At 50.6% G+C, this 20,110-nt stretch overlaps 1 protein-coding gene across 1 annotated transcript; it reads left to right on the top strand.

Annotated features, from left to right (window-relative positions):
* Positions 1-823: 823 nt before the first annotated feature.
* LOC122382807 lies at positions 824-18,772 on the top strand. The gene is made up of 2 exons (XM_043368615.1): positions 824-2,308; positions 15,659-18,772. Exons 1-2 carry the CDS (start codon positions 2,232-2,234, stop codon positions 16,446-16,448), a joined length of 867 nt encoding a protein of 288 aa, XP_043224550.1. The 5' UTR covers positions 824-2,231; the 3' UTR covers positions 16,449-18,772.
* Positions 18,773-20,110: the final 1,338 nt, after the last annotated feature.

Below are 20,110 nucleotides of genomic sequence, written 5' to 3'. Positions count from 1 at the left end.
ACGATCTTACAACCGCTCCTGATGGACTAGAGCTCGTTTATAAGGATTGACAAGGGGTTAAGGAAATACGCCATTACCGCGTACCGGCCCTCCAGCAAAGGAATGGTTGATCAGGCGATCAGTTTTGGGGATAATAGCTTTGAATGACACGGCCACTCCAGAAAAATCACTCAATAGAAGAGGTATCATGCGGACACTGACGGGCACTGTGAACAAGTACGCTGTTCAATGTTCACACAATTGTTGTCATGCTGGCAACCTACCGCGTGGTACCTGGAGGGCCGTACAATTCACATACTTGGTGTCTGACTAATTCGACGATTGAAAGAAAACCACGAATTCGGTTACGGGTGCCACAAAGCGTGTCAAAAATGTGTCAAAATATTCGTTGTTTAGGCATGGTTGCCATGCCAATGGAACTTTGTAACACACCCACCTGCTTTGGCGTCCGCCTGGTGGGGTAGGTGACGAACGGGGGGGGGGGGGTGGATAGGCCGTATCTGTTAGTCATCCATAAACCATCGAGCAGACAGATCGGCGATAACGACCCTTCGCACACCACCAGGCCTGTCCAGGCGGGACGGAAAAGGCCGACGGGCTGCCACTGAGTAGTCCTATTTGGACATGTGCATGATACCAATTGCTGATTATTTGTGTTGAGTGGCGGCGAATTCGCGGCTATGCACTGCCGTGTGTGTCGAGAGAGTCTATTCCAGGGCAAAGGTCACCGCTGGGAGGGGAAGGGGCGGTCGTCCGGGGAGGGGGGGGGGGACCAACGAGTTCAGCTGGGCCGGGAGGGCGAACGGGATCGAGGGTTTTGTGTGCCAGTTCTGTCTTGGTAGGCACTGGGCAGGCAGTGTGATAAGACGGTGCCCGTAACGGAGGGACGCTGGACTGGGCGGAGAGACAGTCGTGAGAGACCCTCGGACAGTTTGTGAGACTGTGACTGTGAGCTGTGAGAGGGTTCGTGGCAGACAGTCTGGTGAGAGTGCCTGTGTCGGAGGGACAGTGGACAGCGGACAGCGGACAGTCGTGAGATGGTCCGTGACGGTCGGACAATGGTCGGTCTGGTCCGAGTGCTCGTGGCGGGCGGGTCGGTGTTTTTGCTCTGGATAACAGATAACCCTGCTCTCCGCGACGGCCGTGCATCAGATTGCAGTACCACCACGCTAATAAACCGGTAGAATGCGGTGACTGTATCAGCGAGTGCGCCGGCGCGCGGTGCGACTCGAACCGGTTGTGTCCATCTGCTCAACACCCCCCCCCCCGTCCCCTCAGCTCACGTGGACAGACATCCGCCCAGTCCGCGGTATTCAGTTCTGTCGGTGTCGAGAGAGGCGCCGGACGTCCACACTCACCCGACATCAGTGAGCTGGTGTTACGCTAGCCGTCTTTCAGTGGCCTTCAGTGGCCCTACCTCAACGTCTGCCACCGATACCTACTTTGTCACGTAACGCCCAGTCCGTGACTGCTGTGTAGTGTGTAGTGAGCGGCGATGTCGCGTCGCGTCGGTCGCCGCCGGCCGTGAGCCGAACAGTCGTGTGTCGATAGCGGCGGAGTGCCGCCCGTGCGTCGTCGTCGGCGTGTGCTGCCGCCGGCGAGTCGAGTCGCTCGTGAGCGGGTCCCCGTGCGTCGGCCGCCGGCCGGCCATGTGTTTCTGACCGTCACCTGGCGCGATAACGGCCGGCGTTCGGTGCGCGCTGACTCGTCGGCCGGTGACGTGCCTCGGCGCGTTATCGCCGCCTCTGTGTACTCTGCGGTGTCGACCCGGTGTAGATGGGCCGCCTAGGGGCGGCCGGCACCAGTCGACACCCGTCCGCCAACACCGGCCCAACAGCCGCCGGCGCGGCGCTGGCTGGAGCCCGAACCCGACAGCGCAGGACGAGGCGGGACGCCTTCGAGACTGGAGCGGACGCAAGGGGCCGCAGAGGACACCGCGTGGGCTGGAGAGGACGCCAGAGGCTGCAGAGGACACCGCGTGGGCTGGAGAGGACGCGGCTCACTGCGCGTCAGAGCTGCGGATGTGGAGGTGACAGGCCGGCTACCAGTGACCTGAGGTCAACACGGCGACTGGTGACCTGAGGTCAGGACAGTGACCAGTGACCTAAGGTCAACACGGCAACTGGTGACCCGAGGTCAGGACAGCGACCGGTGACCTGAGGTCAGCGCGGCTACCGGTGACCTGAGGTCAGGGCGGCAACCGGTGACCTGAGGCCGGCGTTGTCAGCACGATGACGCGCAAGGGCACGGTGGTGGCAGTGGTGGTGCTGACTGCTCTGGTGGCCATCACGGCGATCACCCACTATCGGTGAGGACTGGGAGGGAGGGCCCCGCAGCTCTGGGAGGGAGGGCCCCGCAGCTCTGGGAGGGAGGGCCCCGCAGCTCTGGGAGGGAGGGCGCTGGAGCTCGGGAGGGAGGGGGCGCCGGAGCTCTGGGAGGGAGGGCGCTGGAGCTCGGGAGGGAGGGGGCGCCGGAGCTCTGGAAGGGAGGAAGCCGCAGCTCTGGGAGGGAGGGCCCCGCAGCTCTGGGAGGGAGGGCCCCGCAGCTCTGGGAGGGTGGGAACCGGAGCTCGGGAGGGAGGGGGCGCCGGAGCTCTGGGAGTGGGGGTGGACGACAGTTGCCACAGACAGCGAGCGCCCGGAGCGAGCGCCCGCTGCAGGCAGAGTTCCGCCAATAATTGGATTAGATTGGATGTAATTGAAAGGCGCGGCAGCTGGTGAGGGTACTCCGCTGCATTTGTTAGAAGTGTTGTATGGTTATTTAGCTGTTGGCTCCACAAATGGTGAGCTTAGTTCACGCACCTTGTCTGCGCCGTCTCGATGAGGGTGTTTCGAAATTATGGTGCCCCTTATCTTGGTTTGAAGTGAGTGTCTGCGGCGTATCGGCTGCGTCTACTCACCAAGCCATGTGGGCCGTGGCCCCGTCTACAGGCATGCCACGTGGGTTTTTACGTTGGGTCCCCCGTACCTACCAAGTGGGTTTTTGTTCGTTATGTCCGGTGCTGCCCGAGGGAGACAGTGATACACTTGCTCCTCAGAGCCCAAGAATACCTTGCTCTGAACTCAATGCAGGTAGGCCTGATGTTGATAAGTAGGTACTGCTATTTGTGGAGATGGCCGTCTCGTCCTGTAGAAATTTCGTGACAACTTATAAAAATTGACCCTCGTCGGTACAGGCGGTTAATGCACTCCACCCGCGAGTTTTCCTAATTCGCAGAATTTTATGACAACTCTTCCGTTTTTAACATCATTGACATGAGGTCATCAAAAGTTCATGGATTCGTAATGTAAAATATACGGGTTTTGTTTCGTCCCGGAGACGCGGAGGCCGAGGACGCAGTCAGCTGCCGACAAATGGAGTGGCGTGTGCCTTATCGCTGCGTCTGGCCCGTCCACCTGCAGTGGGCGTCAGGGCACTGCGGCTGTCGCCTCCTAAAGAAAAGACCGACGAGCTCGCCAGTAAGGCCAGCACCCTACTCCAGTACCAAAGTCGATCCATCGATGGACATTGCACCATGCACATTCCATGGTCATTAGGGCGGTCGCCCACTCCGCTTTGGCGTGGCGCAGAGCGGGTTTTGAGTCGATACGCGGACCCGTTCACCGGACACTGTCAAGAGGGGGCCTTTCAGCGGTCGACGCGCAGCAGCTTCGGGAAGGTCACTAAATATGGGACCAATGCACGATTTAATCACCAAAAATTCAAGCCGGTGCTAACCGACTATTCATGGTGGCACATGATAGACGTAGCATCCCAGATGGGGTTATGTAATATGTATGTATTTCTCCACAAATTGTCTGTCGTAAGACGTATGACGTATTTGTTCGTCACTAGCATGTTGTTTGGCATCGAAGCTCTGATGCTAGCCAAAATCGATGTGTTCATGAGCACGCTGAATAATTAACCCGCGCCCCACGGGGGGGGGGCTATTCATAGCCCCCCCCCCCCTCCCGTTTTTCTGCAGTAACTTCCAAACCGCTTGACGTATCGACGCCAAACTTTCAGTACCTTCGGCTGCATCAATTTGACACCTTGTGTCAAAATATAAGTTTCGTAGCTACCATAAATCTAGGTGGTGGTAGCTACGTGGGCTGGAAATGACGTCAGGGTGACGTCATGTTCGGCCGATTTCGACGCAAAACATTGAACCACGGCAATCGCTCCCAAGAGCTCAGTTTTTAAGCTAGATCCAATTTCTTTGCATGAGAGGACTCAGAAATGACTGCGCTATCAAAATGCTATCTCTGATTTTCAAAATTTTGAAAATGTTGAAAATTATAGGTATATAATAAAATTCAAAATTTATATTTTTATCTTATTTCAAAACCTTTTTGACTTTTCGAGAAAAAACGGAATATATGTGGTAGAACACGTGCTTAGGTATAACTTACTCTAGCAAGTTTTAGCTAAATATCCTCAAAAATGGCCAAGTTATAGGTACGCTTTATTGCAAAAAAAAATTACAATTATATTTTTTTCAAATCAATTTTTCAGTTCGTGTTTGACATCGTACACCAATATGAATAGCACCATCGTGTTCCTGAGCTGTCTAATGGTGGTCTTTGTTTTGCGCTAGGTGGTCTAGAATTGCTAAAAATTGACTTTGAAAATTTGACGTCATCAATTTTGAAGTTTTTCGATATAACTTGACCAAAAAAGGAGGTATCGATCTGAAATTTGGTATGTGAATAGAAGTCGGTAAGAGCTATCACATATATTCCGTTTTTTTCGAAATTCGAAAAACTTTTTGGATTTTTTGGCAATTATATTCATTTTTTAATTTTGGGGGTCAAAATTCTAAAAAATCAAAATTCAGAGATAGCAGTTTTGTAGCCCTGGCATTTCTCCACCTTTTACGTTTTAAATGTTTTTCTATACCTATCTTCAAAGCTATAGGCCTGACAGCTCTTCCCACGAAACTGTTTTTGAGTCGAAAACGGCAGAACATGACGTCACTCCAACGTCATTTGCGGCTAACCTATCATAGCCTTTTGAAATTTTTTGGTAATTTTGGTCATAATGTGTAAAATTGACGCCCGGGAGGGTACTGAGAGTTTGGTGACGATCGGCGCAGTGGTTCTGGAAATATATCGAAACGTCTAAAAGGGGGCAAAAAATAGCCCCCCCCCCCCCCACCAGGGCGCAGGATAGCGCGATTTAATGTCCTCCGTCTGCAGACGCACTCAGTGCACGCAGTGAGGGTGATGGTCTGGGGGGGGGGGGGCAATACAATACGCTGATGCGCAATACGCTGATGCGTTGACAGAACTCCGTTATTTTTGTTTTTTATTTTTTGGAAAACATATCCTTTGTGTTTTATGGCCATATGTGATTTGCTGAGCTAAGCTGCGCAATTAGGACCATTTTTCCTTACATTAGGTATAGGTTAACCACTACAAATATTGAAAATTGGAGCTAGCAGTCTGTTAGAAACGCCGGCGTACCTAATTCAAATCCTGCATGAAATGGTTATATTTATCATGACTCCCGGTCGTATTGGCCTTTTGTATAGGTACGTCTTACGTGCTGAGGGGTCCACTGGCGGATCCAGAAAGGCGGTCTTGGACTAAATTTCCACTAAAAATAGCCTCCCACCTATCGTCGAACATGTTGTTCGACGATGTACAGAGGTCAAGGTCAGGGTCAAGGTCAACCTAGGTCATCTAAAATAATTGCGTTTTAGGCAAGCTGAATTTACTTTTCGTGAAGTTTTTTGACTGCATTTTTGGTAAAAGCTTCTCAGATCATGATTTCATGTAATATGGACACATAAACAGTCGGTGCACACATCAGCATACACACAGACACACACAGACATACAAACACATATCATTGACCTTGACCTAACTTGACCTGAAATGACCTCAGCAGCAAAAACATGGTCGGGTAGTGTGAGAAAGAGGTTCTAGCTGGCTTGGCACCAGAAAACGGCATCGTCATCGGTATATGATAAGCAGCGCACTTGATATCCAACGGTGACCCAAAACAGCAACATTTTTTAGTTTGACCTGACCTGGAAGGTCAATGACTGACCTGAGAAGGTAAAACTGCGTATCATTGGATTCGTCTCTTCCCAAAGAATCTTTTTGGTCTTTACCGCGAAGCTTTATCTCCAACAGGAACGAAATGGCGCGGGGGAGGGTGGCAACCCCCCCCCCCATGTGCGTTTTAGGATGGGAAAATGGCATGTGCGGGCGAGGGTTATACTCTGTTCCGTTTCAAGCTTGCAGCCGAATGGCCCTGCTGAAAACAGTGCGTGATTTCTGTATATACAGCTCTTACATTTTAAGACGCAAATTCTTGAGCGGAGAAGCGATCTGCCGAAGAAACTCCGACTGCGAGCTTGATATGGAACAGAGTATAGTTTTCTTTATATTCTAGAAAAAAAAAACTTTTCGACGATCTCGGATGGTGCAATGCCCACCCCCACCCTGGATCCCCCAATGGGGGGGGGCATAGAATAGCAAAATAAGAGCAAAATCGGCTCTGCCTCTTCACCGTATTACCGTGCCTACGGGTATACTTGGTTTCTGTAACTCCCACACCCCAAATGCTCCAACTGTTCGTGCTTACGCGAACATGTCGTTCCCTTCCTATTATTGAATCCTCAGCCGAGCGGGTCAGGCGCAGCGCCTCGCCGGCTGGTGCGTAGCGCGACGGGCCGGCCCGTCACGACGAAAACGGCGCTGCCTCCCCCCCCCCCTCCCCCCTCCCTGACCGGCGCGACATTCAGGAGGCCACAACAGCGACTTTCCTCTGTTCTCTGACCCTTTCACAGGTGCCGTGGACACTGCACAAATAGTGACCTTTCAATGGGCTGACGGGTCCGTCCGTGTTTGAACAAGTGATTAGGGGAAACGTCCAAACATCTCAGACATGATTTCCACAAAACTACCAACTATGCAGAGCATCCATATACAAATTGAAAAGATACAGTGGCGGATCCAGGGGGGGGGGCAAAATGGGCATTTGCCCCCCCCCCAAACGGCATAATTTTAACATTACGCCTATGGACGAGGCATGGAAAGAATCGATAAATGGTTTGCCCCCCCCCCCCCCAAAGCTCTGAGCTGGATCCGCCTCTGAAAAGATATGAGGATGAAAGGACGCCACCCTGGCGCACGTCATTATTGACTGAGGAGTCAGAACACGCTCAACCTTTATGGCTGAAACAGACTCTTTCCGCAGTCAGGAAATCGCATGCGAGAGCCTATTCAAATACATCGAAGCACGCTCGCATCAATCGCACGCACCTCCCGGATGCGATTGATGCGGGAAGAATTATAGGGTGGAGACTTCCACTGGCGTCCAAACGACGTCTAACTGAGCAGACGTCCAAGTTGGCGTCTAACTTGACGTGGACGGAGACTTCCAAGCTAGACGCGTCTAAAGTTAGCAGTCGCCAGTTAGACGGAGCCGCCGTCCAGCTAGACGCGTCTAAGACTTAGACGCGTCTAGCTAGACGCGAAATGGAAGTCTCCACCCATAATGTATTTGAATAGGCTCTCGCATGCGATTTCCTGAACGCCTAAAGAGTCTGTTTCAGCCTTTCGACTTAACCCGCGTTTGCAGTCTTTTCGTGGTTTCAAGCGTTCAAACATGTGATGTGATGTTGGTCCCATGCATTAGTGTGGGTGTCAAGGTCACCTGAAGGTCAGGTCAGGTCATTGATCTTTGATGACATAGGGTCACATTACGGAGTTCTGACAAGTCCCGATTTTTCCGACTTTGTCATTGACCTGACCTGGAAGATCAACCAATGATCTAGGAATTGGGGTATCATCGGCTTCCTCTCGTCACGGGCAACACGGTCTTTTTTTCTTCTGCGAAGCTCTAGCTCCATCAGGGGCCGAAAGGCCGAAAGGGGGGTCCAACGGATCCCTCCCCCTATACGTTGCGGCTGGCAAAACACCAATACCTACGGGCGAGGGTTAAACTTTGAGCATATCATCAGACTGCTCAGGAGTTTAGCTTACGTTTCCAACCAATTTTGCCCGATTTTATGCACTCTGCCATCCTCTTGAACACATGGCTTTAGATCACCATACATTTTATTTTCGTAGAACTTAACCTTTAACCTTGAAAACGACGATGTCAACAATTTCAAATGCCTCAGAATTGTCTCGCTGAGACCATTCGTTTGGTACCTACTTTTCTTCGCTTTGTTTTTATATCTTCGTTCGGTTTTTCGTTTACCTAATATCTGTTTCCGTAGCTTCTTTATTTGCGGAGTTAGACGGGGGGAGGACGAAAACACCCCCCCCCCCCTCCCCCGGGCTGCGATGGTTGGGACTCAGCCGGGTTAATAAATTCGATAGATATAATGTCTCGACCCGCTGATTCATGGAAGCACACCGTCCATCAAGTATCTCCACATAAATACCTCTGTAGCGTTTGTGCCGCTTGCCGCCTTTGCTGTCATACTGCAGTACACACGGCAGCGTTGTTCATGTATGCTTGCGTGTGTGGCACCAGGCAGCCATACAGGGAGCCACTGAACGCTACAGCGGCTATAAGTTATTATGTCGCTAACGCTTTTATTCCATGAGCAGGTCATTCGACGAGGCCGGCCGATCGAAACTACAGCCGTTGTCTGACGTCTAGACAGGAGCTTGTCTAATCTATCGTCTATTGTTAATTTTTCCTTGGCGCTTGTGCCGGGATCATTTTGATAACTTAACCCACGTCCCGCTGGGCTATTCAACCACGCGGCCCCGGGGAAGGGGGGGGGGGGGGGCTGATTCCACCCCGTGTCTAACTTCCGAACGGATGGTCGGATTTCGGAACCGGATTCGTGAAGTTTATTCGACGTAGGTAGTTTTTGGTGAAAGCTCCCCAATCCATGATGTGATGTTATAAGAGCACACAAGCCAATTATCGAACGTATTAACCCGCGCCCCGTTGGGCTCTGCCGAGCAACGCGCCCCGTTGGGGGGGGGGGCCATTTTGGCCCCCCCCCCTAAGATCTCGAGAACCACGCAACGTAGCGACAAGCGGCAAACGGTGTTGGATAGCCCTATCAGGGAACTACCTTGTGACCCAATTTTATTGACCTAGGTCAAACCGATGACGTCACAGGTCAGGTCAAAGGTCCAATTTTCACCGTTTACAGGCATTTCAAGAAATGCGTTGTAAAATCGAGTAAAATGCATTTCATTGAAAATCATCGATGGGGAAATGTTCTTCAAACACATATTTTGCTAGTTGAGGTCACTGATACCAGATCAGGTCACTGAGGTCAGGTCACTGGGGGGTCACAATATGAAAGTGTCGTGTGATACATGTTTTATGGTCCATTTTACATGACAAATGCGATTATGTGGGTCAGGCAGCCTTTGGGGCCAGCTTAGGTCACGTTTTGGTCAAGGTCAGGTCAAGGTCAGGTCAAGGTCAGGTCAAATAAGGTCAAATTTCAAAGTTGATATTTTTGCATAAAATGGGTATCGAATCGGTGCAGCTCGTCACGGGGAGTTCAATGGTGGTCTTTGTTTTGCCGTACGAGGTCTAGAATCGCTAAAAATTGAGTTCAAAAATTTGACGTCATCATTTTTGAACAGTTTTTTCGCTATAACTTGGCCAAAAAACGAGATATCGATCTGAAATTTGGTATGTATATAGAAGAGCGCAGGGACTATCACATATATTCCGGTTTTTTCGAAATTCGGAAAAATTTTGGATTTTTTTTTAGTTTTTCTAAAAAAATCAATTTTTTGAATTTTTTTGGGTCAAAAACCCAAAATTTTGAAAATCCGAGATAGCAGTTTTGTAGCGCCGCTTTTTGTCTATTAGACCATATAAAGAACTTTGAAATTGCTTGATAACTGTAGATTTGGTGAGCGTTTCAAGATTGCATGTTTTTTGCTCATTTTTGCTCGAACATGACCTCAGTTTGACCTCAATAACTCCTGACCTAAGGTGACCTAAGACTTGAAATTTGGTGTGAAGGTGTCAAATTGATGCCCGGAAAGGTACTGAAAATTTGGCGGCGCTGCGCGCCGCCGTTTTCTAGCTATTCAGGAAAAACCACAGGGGGGGCCAAAATGGCCCCCCCCAACGGGGCGAGGGTTAATAGTTATGCTCAAACAGACACACACAAAGACATACAAACACAGCTAAAGCGAGGGCGTTCTTTTTAACAATAACACTTGAGTCTTTAACTTACGGAATGAATCGAATAGCGTGACACAACTGTTCTAGTTATAGCTGACTTGGCGCCGCAATATACGTCATCGGTATATGACGGGCAGTGCAAGTGATATTCCAATGGTAACCCCAAACAGCGATATTTTTATATTGCACCTGACCTGAACTGTCATTGGTTGGCCTGAGGAGTTAACAGTGGAAGCCGTTGGATCTGACTGAGACCAAGGCCCTATATACCACTGAGACGAAGATCACAGAAAGTACCTCTAAAGGTGATGCTAGTACCAGTAAAACGCCTTTTGGGCGAGGAACGAGCGAGCGAGATAGTGAGCCCTGCACGTGCGGAAGGGCGAGAGGGTACTTCCAACGGGCTTGTGCAAAGCACCCTTCTAACCGGTCGCTAGCGGTGTGCCAGATTTGAGCGCAATCGGCCCAGCCGTTCCTGAGATCTGGAAGCGGCATTCTGCACGTGCGCACGTGCAAACGGGGTCCAAAATGACTTTTGCACGGCACCCTACTAGCCGGTCCCCAACCGTGTACCAAATTTGAGCGCAATCGGCCCAACCGTTCTCGAGATCTGGGAGCGCCCCCTGCACGTGCGCACGTGCAGTAGCACCCTAACCGCAACACATGGGAATGCATTGCCTGGTGGGTGCCTACCTGTATGCCAAGTTTCAGCGAAATCGCCCCAGTAATTACCGAGTTATTAAAATGGGAACAAATTTGACACCTCTTATTGTTGTATTTTGCACGTGCACTGGGGGTGACCCACATGCATCGAGAGTATCCTATTTTTGGTAGAAGGGATGCTGCTACCCTACAAAAATTACCGCAAGTCAATCGCCCAAGCGGCTGCTGAGATATGAGCCTATCAAAATCACTACTTTTGCAAAACAGCTTGAACACCCTTGACTTTTCACGTGGCACGTGCCACGACGGTCACTGAGGTGTATCAAAAGTAGTCAATTACGGGGTAGAAAGGATGGGGCTACCCAGTAAAAAAGACCGCAGGCCAATCGGTCCAGCGGTTGCTGAGATATAAGCCTCTCAAAAGCGTTACAGGCCGGGCCGGGCCGGGCCGCTCATACTGAGATTTTTCCGTTATATTGAAAAGACTTCGCTTCGCTCGCTGCGCTCGCTCGCTCGTAACAACAGACACAGTAGGGTAGCCTGGGGCAAGACGCCCCAGATAATTTATTTTGCTACATAACTTTTGTCCCACATCACCTGGAAGGCCAAATTTGTGCTCAATGCGTTCTTAGGACATTTTACTTTAAATTCCACCCCTCAAATTCATTCGCTTATGATCGGACTCCCAGCTGGGAAGTGGTTTGTGAAGCAACTGCAAATAGGGCGTTTTGCCCCAACCCCAGGGCAAAACGCCCCACGGCCTGGGGCAAGAAGCCCCATACTCTAGATTAAAGATTAAACATGCTAGTTGACTAAATCTTATATGAGAGGTCCGTTAGACCTTGGGAGGCACGGCACTGAAGTTAGCATCTTCCATCCTGTCAGGTGTTCAGCTACGACACTATTGTATGAGCAGGTTTTTCACCTGCCTCATAAGGCCAAATAATAAATTATTGCAATACAAATGTTAACAAAATACTTCGTTTGCCATCCAGTTGCTGAGAAAAGTACATATAAATGCATAGAAACATACCGTTCGCCAGCTACCGAACATTAGGAAGTGGGTAGTCCGAACAACACATGGGGTAAAACGCCCCATGGGGCTTTTTGCCCCGCGACCTACTGGGGCGTTTTACCCCATCACGTAGTTCGGTCAGAGAACAACGCCTTGCACTCCAGGAAGACATAATTTAACACGAACCAACCCGGCATTATAAGCGTTAGACAATAGTTGTTCAAAATACATAAAAGTCGTTAACCTGATGTGGACGATAAAGGAACGCCATGATGCATAATCTGACAACAAAACATAAAAATCACTCCAAAAACACATTTTTGGCTATATCTCTCTAAAGAGTCATCACAATTTCTTTCCAGTCTGCTCATATAATGATCGTATAGTGCACGTTTTATAGAAGAGAGGATGTTTCCCCAGAACCTTGCCAGTTCCGAGAAACATCGGTGAGGCGTTTTACCTCGGCGGGGCGACTTGCCCCGGTCTACCCTACGTGTACAGAAAACCCTGAGGGATGTAGTACAGAGATCGAGAGGGCTCTATCGCCACGGAACGAAATAGCTCGGGAGTGGCCCCATGCTCGTCCCAGAATGGTAAAATCACATGTGCGGGCGAGGGTTAAAGAGTTATCTAATGCGCTTTTCTGAGGCGCTGTATTGTTCTATGTTCTCCTAAGTTACGACCCGATTTGTTAAAAAGGTGACTAAATAGGAAAAATGTGACCTCTGATGACCTTTGGTGACCTAACCCGGCACCGCCTGGGCTATTTCCGTACCCACGACAGCCTGGGGGGGGGGGGGTCGGATCCGACCCCCCCCCCCCCCCCTGTTATCTCGAGAACCAATGGTCGCATCGAGCCCCGCGAGGCGGCGTTCGAAAGGTCTCTACGAGACCTTCCCAAAGCACTCTTAATATTTTAAGATTGAGGTCAACTTTCGGGTCAAGGTCAGGTCAAAGGTCAAATTCTGGGGTTTTGCATGATTAGGCTTACGGACAGCGGAATCGATAGCTGCTGCTCGAAACTCACCAAAAATGACCTCAAAGGCCTAGTGAAGGTACCATGTGCGTATAGGGGTCATACTAAGTACGGGTCAAGGTCAGGTCAGGTCACGAAAGGTCACGGTTTTCACTTTCTGCTACATGGGCGTGCGACACATGTTTTATGGCTTATTTTTCACGCCGAATCCGATGTTAATGGTTATATGCGACCCCAAGTCACTGTGCTGGTGATAAGTGTGCATTGAAAGCATAACAAATCGTTTATACCATACATAACTAAACGAGGGCTGAGAAAAAAGGTCAATTTTTCAACTTTTTATTTTTGACATAAAAATGCATTATTGTAGACGAGCTTTGTCCCAGGAATCTAGTGGTGCCATTTGTTTTCACATGCGATGTTCAGAAGTGCCTCTAATTCACGAAAATGCTTATGACGTCACCATGCCCTATGCATGTTGGAGCTATTTTTTACAATTTGGTGGTCAAAAATCAAGATAGAAAGTTGAAATTTGGGACATCTAATGTTCTAATAGAGCTCTATAGCTTATATTCCGGTTTTTTGGAAATTCTCAAAATTTTGGATTTTATTAGCTGTTTTCCAAAAAATGTAGTTTTTTGAATTTTTAGGGGTGAAAAACGCATTTTATGGAAAATCCGAGATAGCCATTTTAAAGAACTCGTTGAGCTGCGTCTATTCATGTCCTAAAAATTTCGGAATTGTTTTCTTAAAAATTGCACAGAAGACGTCAAATTGATGGGGGAGAAGGTATGCCAAGTTTCAAGTTGATAGCGTAAGCGGTTCTTTGAGTTATTCAAGAAAAACGGAGGGGGGGGGGTCGGATCCGACCCCTCCCCCCCAGGCGGTCGCGGGCTAACCTTTGACCTAATCAAAAATTGACCGAGGCACGTTATCCATAATTTTTTGATGGTCTTTCAGACGCCGTTTGTTACTTGACGCGACTCATGAGAGCCGGGCTATATAGACGGCACATGTGGGATGTTCAAACAAACTTCGCCCGGCGAGGGTGGCGCCGAGCACTGGCCCGGCGGGGGCTAATGCAGTAATAACGCACACCTTTCAACTTATACCATCGCCGTGGTCCGTGGCGTATCTGAACGGCATAGGCGGCGGAACGAGGGGAGCACCGGGGCACCGTGCCCCCCTTTGATTTTGGCATTTTAACATTTAGCCCTATTGGGCGTTGAATGGTAAAATGGGACCAAAAGTCGGCAGTCCCCCCCCCCTTAATTGAAGGCGTTCCGCCGCCACTGCAGTGAACGGGGTGAACAAATGATGCATACCTGGAATAAAGGGTGTGTACGGTACCGTCACTACACTATGAGGGTACCATATTTCGAACGACCACCAGACCATGAGGGCCACCTAACACATGAACCGAACTCCTACTGAGACCCCTGTCAGCTTCTTTTCATAAAGTTGTGCATGTAAAAATGTTTGGCATTTTTGTGCACCTAAATGACCACTGAACCCTCCCGAATAATTATCAGTTTTATAACGACCCTGTCAAGCGCCACTGACGTCATATGACGCCACTGCGAGTGTGACGTCACCAAAGAATCTCAGCGATAACCGGCCGCAGCTGCGATACCGAGACCACGCCCGCGCCCACACTATCGCGGCTCACTCGCGAGAACTTTGGTCGGCGATCACCGAGGCTTCTCGCCACTCAGCCCGCTGCTGCCAAAGCGGGCTGTATGACGCAGAGGCCAGAGCTAATAATGACGCTTTGTCCAGCGCACAGTGGTTTATTCATATGAATTGATATAGTATTTGCTTGTGGGTCCCTGACGCATCACCGTGTCCTGACGTAAATCAGTGTCACTCCTGACGTTATCACCGTGCACCTGACGTCTGACCATTAAACTGACATCTGACCGTGTAACTAACGTCTGTCTGTGTAGCTGGCATCTATCTCTGTCCCTGACGTATCACAGTGCCCCTGACGTTATCACCGTGTCCCTGACGCTATCACCGTGTTTCTGACGTTATCACAGTATCCCTAACGGATCACCGTGTCTCTGACGTAACACAGTGTCCTGACGTTATCACCGTGTTCCCGACGTTATCACCGTGTTCCTGACGTCTGATCATGTAACTAACAGTAACGTCTGATCCCATGTCCCTGACGTATCATCGAGTCCCTGACGTCTGTCCGTGCCGTGTCCGCAGGGGCTGGAGCCTGAGTCAGCTGGTGTCTCTAACGTAGCTCCGTGTCTCTGAGGTGTCACAGTGTCCCTGATGTCTGTCCGTGTCCCTGACGTCTGACCATGCTGTGTCCGCAGCAGTGTTCGCCACGGGCCGCAAAATCCTAGTCCAGCCCACTGCCCAGCCCAGGCCCATGGGTGGGCTGGGGTGCCCCTGGGCCCGCCCGAGCCCATTCATGGTAAAAGCGTCAAAGCCCAGCCCGGCCCAGCCCGTCAAAAATGAATGGGTTAAAAATTATTGACACAGCACAGGTACCCAACGGCAGCAAAGAAACAATACTTTGCGAGCCGCATGCATAATTCACATTGCATGCGTGCTTTATTGACTCATTTTTTAGTCTTGCACAGTAATAAGCTATGTAGTTATAGTTTTTGTCTCAGTTGCGAACCCCTGACTCCACTTAACAGTTCCTGGCCCAGCCCATCCACAGCCCATCGATCCTTTATATTTGAGGGCCCAGCCCAGCCCGTAGCCCAGCCCAGCCCATGGCCCATTGGGCTGGCCCGGCCCATGGCGAACACTGGTCCGCAGGGGCTGGAGCCTGAGTCAGCTGGTGTCTCTGACGTAGCTCCGTGCCTCTGAGGTGTCACAGTGTCCATGACGTCTGTCCGTGTCCCTGACGTCTGACCATGCTGCGTCCGCAGGAGCTGGAGTCTGAGTCAGCTGGCGTCGGGCGGCTGGCCTCCCCAGGAGCCGGTGGTTCTTCTCAGCTGGCCGACGCCCGTCGCCACACTCGAGGTGTCGCGCCAGCTGTACGCCTACCTGGAGACGCCGACAGCTTACTGCCGCCGACTGCAACTGCTCGGCGGCAGCTGCTCCTCCTCCGGCGCTCTCTCCGGACACACGCTGCTCTGCCGGGACGACGCGTACGCGCCCGAGTCGGGCCAGTGTCTGGTGTACTCGGCCAGCTCGGCCGGCGAGTGGAGCTTCGCCAGGGACGCGGCGCGCTACCAGTGCGAGGTGCACGTGTTCGACCCGGCGCTGACGACCAGCACGCCGCGGCCCGAGCACACGGCCGGGGTGCAGTTCCATCGGCTGGGACTGGCCGGCCGCGGTCGGACCGAGACCGGCGTCCAGGCCCTGACACTCTCTGAGCTGAAGGAGAAGGTGGGGCACGCCGGCCGAGTGATCGACTTTCTGCGCGTGGACGTGCAGGGCGACGAGTGGGGGTGGCTGGAACGGGACATCGAGGCGCTGTCCGACGTCCGCCAGCTGGGGGTGCGAGTCTACCTGAGTCTGGACAGCCTGCGCCGCCACCACGGTCTGCTGTGGCAGCTGCAGGCGCTCGGCCTGCGGCTGGTCTACTCGGCAGCCGACAGCGCCACCGGCCGCGCCTGGGACGTGGAAGGCGTAGACGGCAAGGTGGCTGTCGTCTACGACCTGGTGTTCATCAACCGGCGCCGCTGCCGGGCAACTTTCGGCTGCGGGGCCTGACCCATAGCTGGAGGAGGGTACTGGCTGAGCTAGTAGCAGAAACTGACAGAACGTACGGGAAGTGACTGAATGTGCGGAAATTGAGCGAACCTGCGGGAATACACCGAATTTGCGGAAGTGGAACGAACGTGCGGGAATGAACGAACGCTCAGGCATTGACTGAACGTGCGGATATTGCACGAACGTGCGGGAATTGACTGAACAGCTGTATACGGAACATCGACTGGCATAGTGGTCAAGCCTCACTGACCGAACTGACGAAAGGTGTTGGCAGAACTGACGACAGAGGTTGGCTGATTTGGGTCCAGGCTGTCCGTACAGGGCAATTAATGGGAGGCCGACACGGCCAACGCATGAGGCGGCCTGTGGCGAAGTAGCCTTTGGAATTAGACAGAAGCAGACGCAGGCTCCGCCTCCGACGAAGCAATCATAGCAATGTATGTATTGTGTTGATTATAATGAGGATGAGTAGCTGGCTCATACTGCCATCTGTTCAGGTGAGCTCGTACCAGCCTCCACAAATACAGAGCTTGTGATGCTGTACCAAATGTCGTCAGTAAGCTTTAGGTTAACCCGCGCCCGGCTGGGGGTCCTGGATTTCCACGCCCTGCTGGGGGGGGGGGGGGTGTTTGAACACCCCCCCTTGTAACTCGGCTCCTGGGCCACGTAGCGATACGCGGAAGGCGGCGTTCGAAAGAGCGTCAAAAATAATGACGAAGTCACTTCCGTCAATTTTTTGGTCAGGTCAAAGGTCAGGTCACCAGAGGTCATTGAAGGCAAAATTTCGCCGATTTCCAGGTCGAATGTCGAAAATTTCCAAGAAGCCAACGCCTAACTCGAGAACCAATAGAGCTACAGCGCCGCGGAAAAGCGCATTCGATAGCCCTATTAAAGCCCTTTCTGAGTAATCCTCTCAGATTTGACCTAACGTCAACGGTTTTGCCTGCAGGGAGCAAAAACTGCAAAAATAGCTGATTTTTTCGGAAACAGTTTTTCTGCAATAGCTTTTGACCCAAGCCTTGTACGAGCTTACTTTTACCGGCATTGTGTTCCTCTTGTCAAGACGCATCGAATGAACTATAAGTTGACCTTGAAAGGTCAACTTGAAAATTTGACCTCAGGTCAAGGTCATGACCTGACCGGAAAGGGTCATGTTGCATATCAGTCGATCCGTATCGTCGAGCTGAACACATCTAAGGCGTTTTCATCGCTCTAGCATGCCTCTATCAAAAGTTATTTGCGAAAAACTGTTAGATACCATTCGTGACCTAAGATGACCTCAGGGCATAAACAAGGGTCACGGACACCATTTTCATGTTCATTGTGTCTAAACCACTTGTAATTCGGTGTTTGGGAGTGTTTATAATGTCTTTTGTCCAAAACAGGCGCATTTCAATTTTCTCCCATTGACTTATAATGGGGAGGTCGCAAAATTGACCTGACCTTAGGTCATCAATATCAAAATTCTGAGATATACATTTTGTACATGCTATTGCTCTTAGCAATCGCTGAAAGTTTCAAAGCGATCGGTAACTCGGTGTAGCTATGACAGACATTGAAACTTTTTATGAGGTGAGGTCACTTCAAGTGACCTGGTGACCTGACCTTGAATGACCTTGGTCTGAAATTTTCACAACATGTGTAGAATTGATGTATGATAAGGTGTACCAAAAACGGCGGCGCTCCGCGCCGCCGTTTTTGAGATATTCCCGAAAAACCACAAGGGGGGGCGTTCAAACACCCCCCCAGCAGCGCGCGGGTTAATGCAGTTAGACAGGTTGAGAAGTAAAGGAAGCAATGTCCTGTCGTGAATCGTTACTCGGGAATCGTATCGTCATAAAATCGTTAATTGTAAATCGATATTCGTTATTAGATTAAAATAGTTGCACTAATTGCCCGACATTTCACTTAATTAGCTTCCTCAACGTCTGGTATACAAACATAGCCATTTTGGCCCCGCCAAAATAGCCATTTTGATTTTCATTTTTGAATGTTTGCATACCTACTAAAGCGAAGCATTGGGCAATTTATGTATCAATTCTACCGTAGTTGCGATTTAACGACTAACTATTTACAACTAACGATTTTATGACGATTCTAGAGTAACGATTTATGAAAGGTCTTTTCTGCATTTACTTCCTCAAGCTTTAGGTTTGATATCGTGTCACCGCTAAAGTGTGACGCGGAATATGTTCGTTTAGCCATCGTGTGTGCCGCGAATCTGTAATGTTTCGCATCACATCGTATTTATAAATAAATGTCCAAAGGCGAATATTCAGGAATTTCTTCCAACGTTTTTGTTAAATACAAAGAAACGCTATTACGATTTTAGTCATAATAATACAAGCCACGTCGGTCATAGGGAACACTATGGGGAAGAATAAAGGGCATCTGTCTTGAAGGCCTGTTATTGGAATTAGCTATAATAACTATATAAATATTTTTAAAGGCATGCATGAATTGCCATTTACACTGTGATATGGACTTTTCGTTATTGTAACGAACCTTAGCCGGTCACATAAACTTTGACATAGTTGGTTGCGGAGTTAGTCACATTTTGTATCCGATTAAAAAAAATGCTTTTTCTCTTCCCATCTTATTGCTTGCTGCTGATGTGTCTAACAGATAGGTATGAAATGGACGAGCATGAAATGCTGCCGCAAATTTATTCAAACTCTTCGCAAAATTGTCGAGAGCATACAAGATCAATTACGTTATTATTTTATTAATTCGATCGATGACACGATCCCTTGTCACCGTCCATCCCCGTAGCCCTCCGCAGCCGCCTGGCCTGTGGTGAAGCCGTTTAGGCCGTGTTGCAGCCGTTTAGGCCGTGCTGCAGCTGTTTAGGCCGTGCTGCAGCGGTTTTGAGCCGTGTTGCAGCCATTTAGGCCGTGTTGCAGCGTGCCGTGCGTTTCTCGCAGCCGGGAGGGATGACGATCGATCGTGGTACACCGGGCCTGCGCCCTGGGTCTCTTCTGACCGGCACGTGGTCTGGGCAGTTCTCCGCCGGCGCCGGACCAGGCTGCGGCACCGGCCGCGCGGGCTGGACAGCGGACACGCCTGTTAGGACCACCCTGTACCCTGTGCACAGTGCGGGCGGCGGTGGAGAGAGGGAAGGGCGCTTCGAGCGGTAGCAGAGGGCGGAGAGGGGCGGCGCGAGCGGTGGCAGAGGGCGCTGTAGACCGCCTCCCCGCCCGGCGGGGGCGCTGTGCCGCTCACAGAGTGCACTGGAGGTGACTGGAGGTGATGGTAAAAGTGCCTGCACATCGGATAACCAGTGACCGACAGAAAGACCAAACTGAGGCAAAGTGAAACAGGACGCTACCCGACAATGGTACAGGACTGGGAACTGTGGAAAAGACCAGGTATATACGTACGCATGATATAGCCTTATGTATGACCCACTCCACGGTTGCACTATGTACCTAGACCTTAATTAGTTTCACACAAAACACACTCGATTTGCACGCAGCCGACGGTTCATGCTTTGTCAAAACTGACCAGTTATTGGAACTGCAATGCATGTTAAACACTAACTTATATACCTATCACTAGATGGCAGTAGTGACGAACGCCTGAGTGCATGCTGCACCGCATGGCACATCTTTGGAAGCTGCATACGATCCCGCTAGTAAATGGCTTCACCGCTCGCCATGAAG

This window comes from Amphibalanus amphitrite, unplaced genomic scaffold (genome assembly GCF_019059575.1).
Source record: "Amphibalanus amphitrite isolate SeventyFive unplaced genomic scaffold, NRLGWU_Aamphi_draft 000147F_arrow, whole genome shotgun sequence".
Taxonomy (NCBI): Eukaryota; Metazoa; Arthropoda; class Thecostraca; order Balanomorpha; family Balanidae; genus Amphibalanus; species Amphibalanus amphitrite.
The sequence above is the reverse complement of the archived record's forward strand: the minus strand, read 5'-3'. Positions and strand labels throughout refer to the sequence as shown.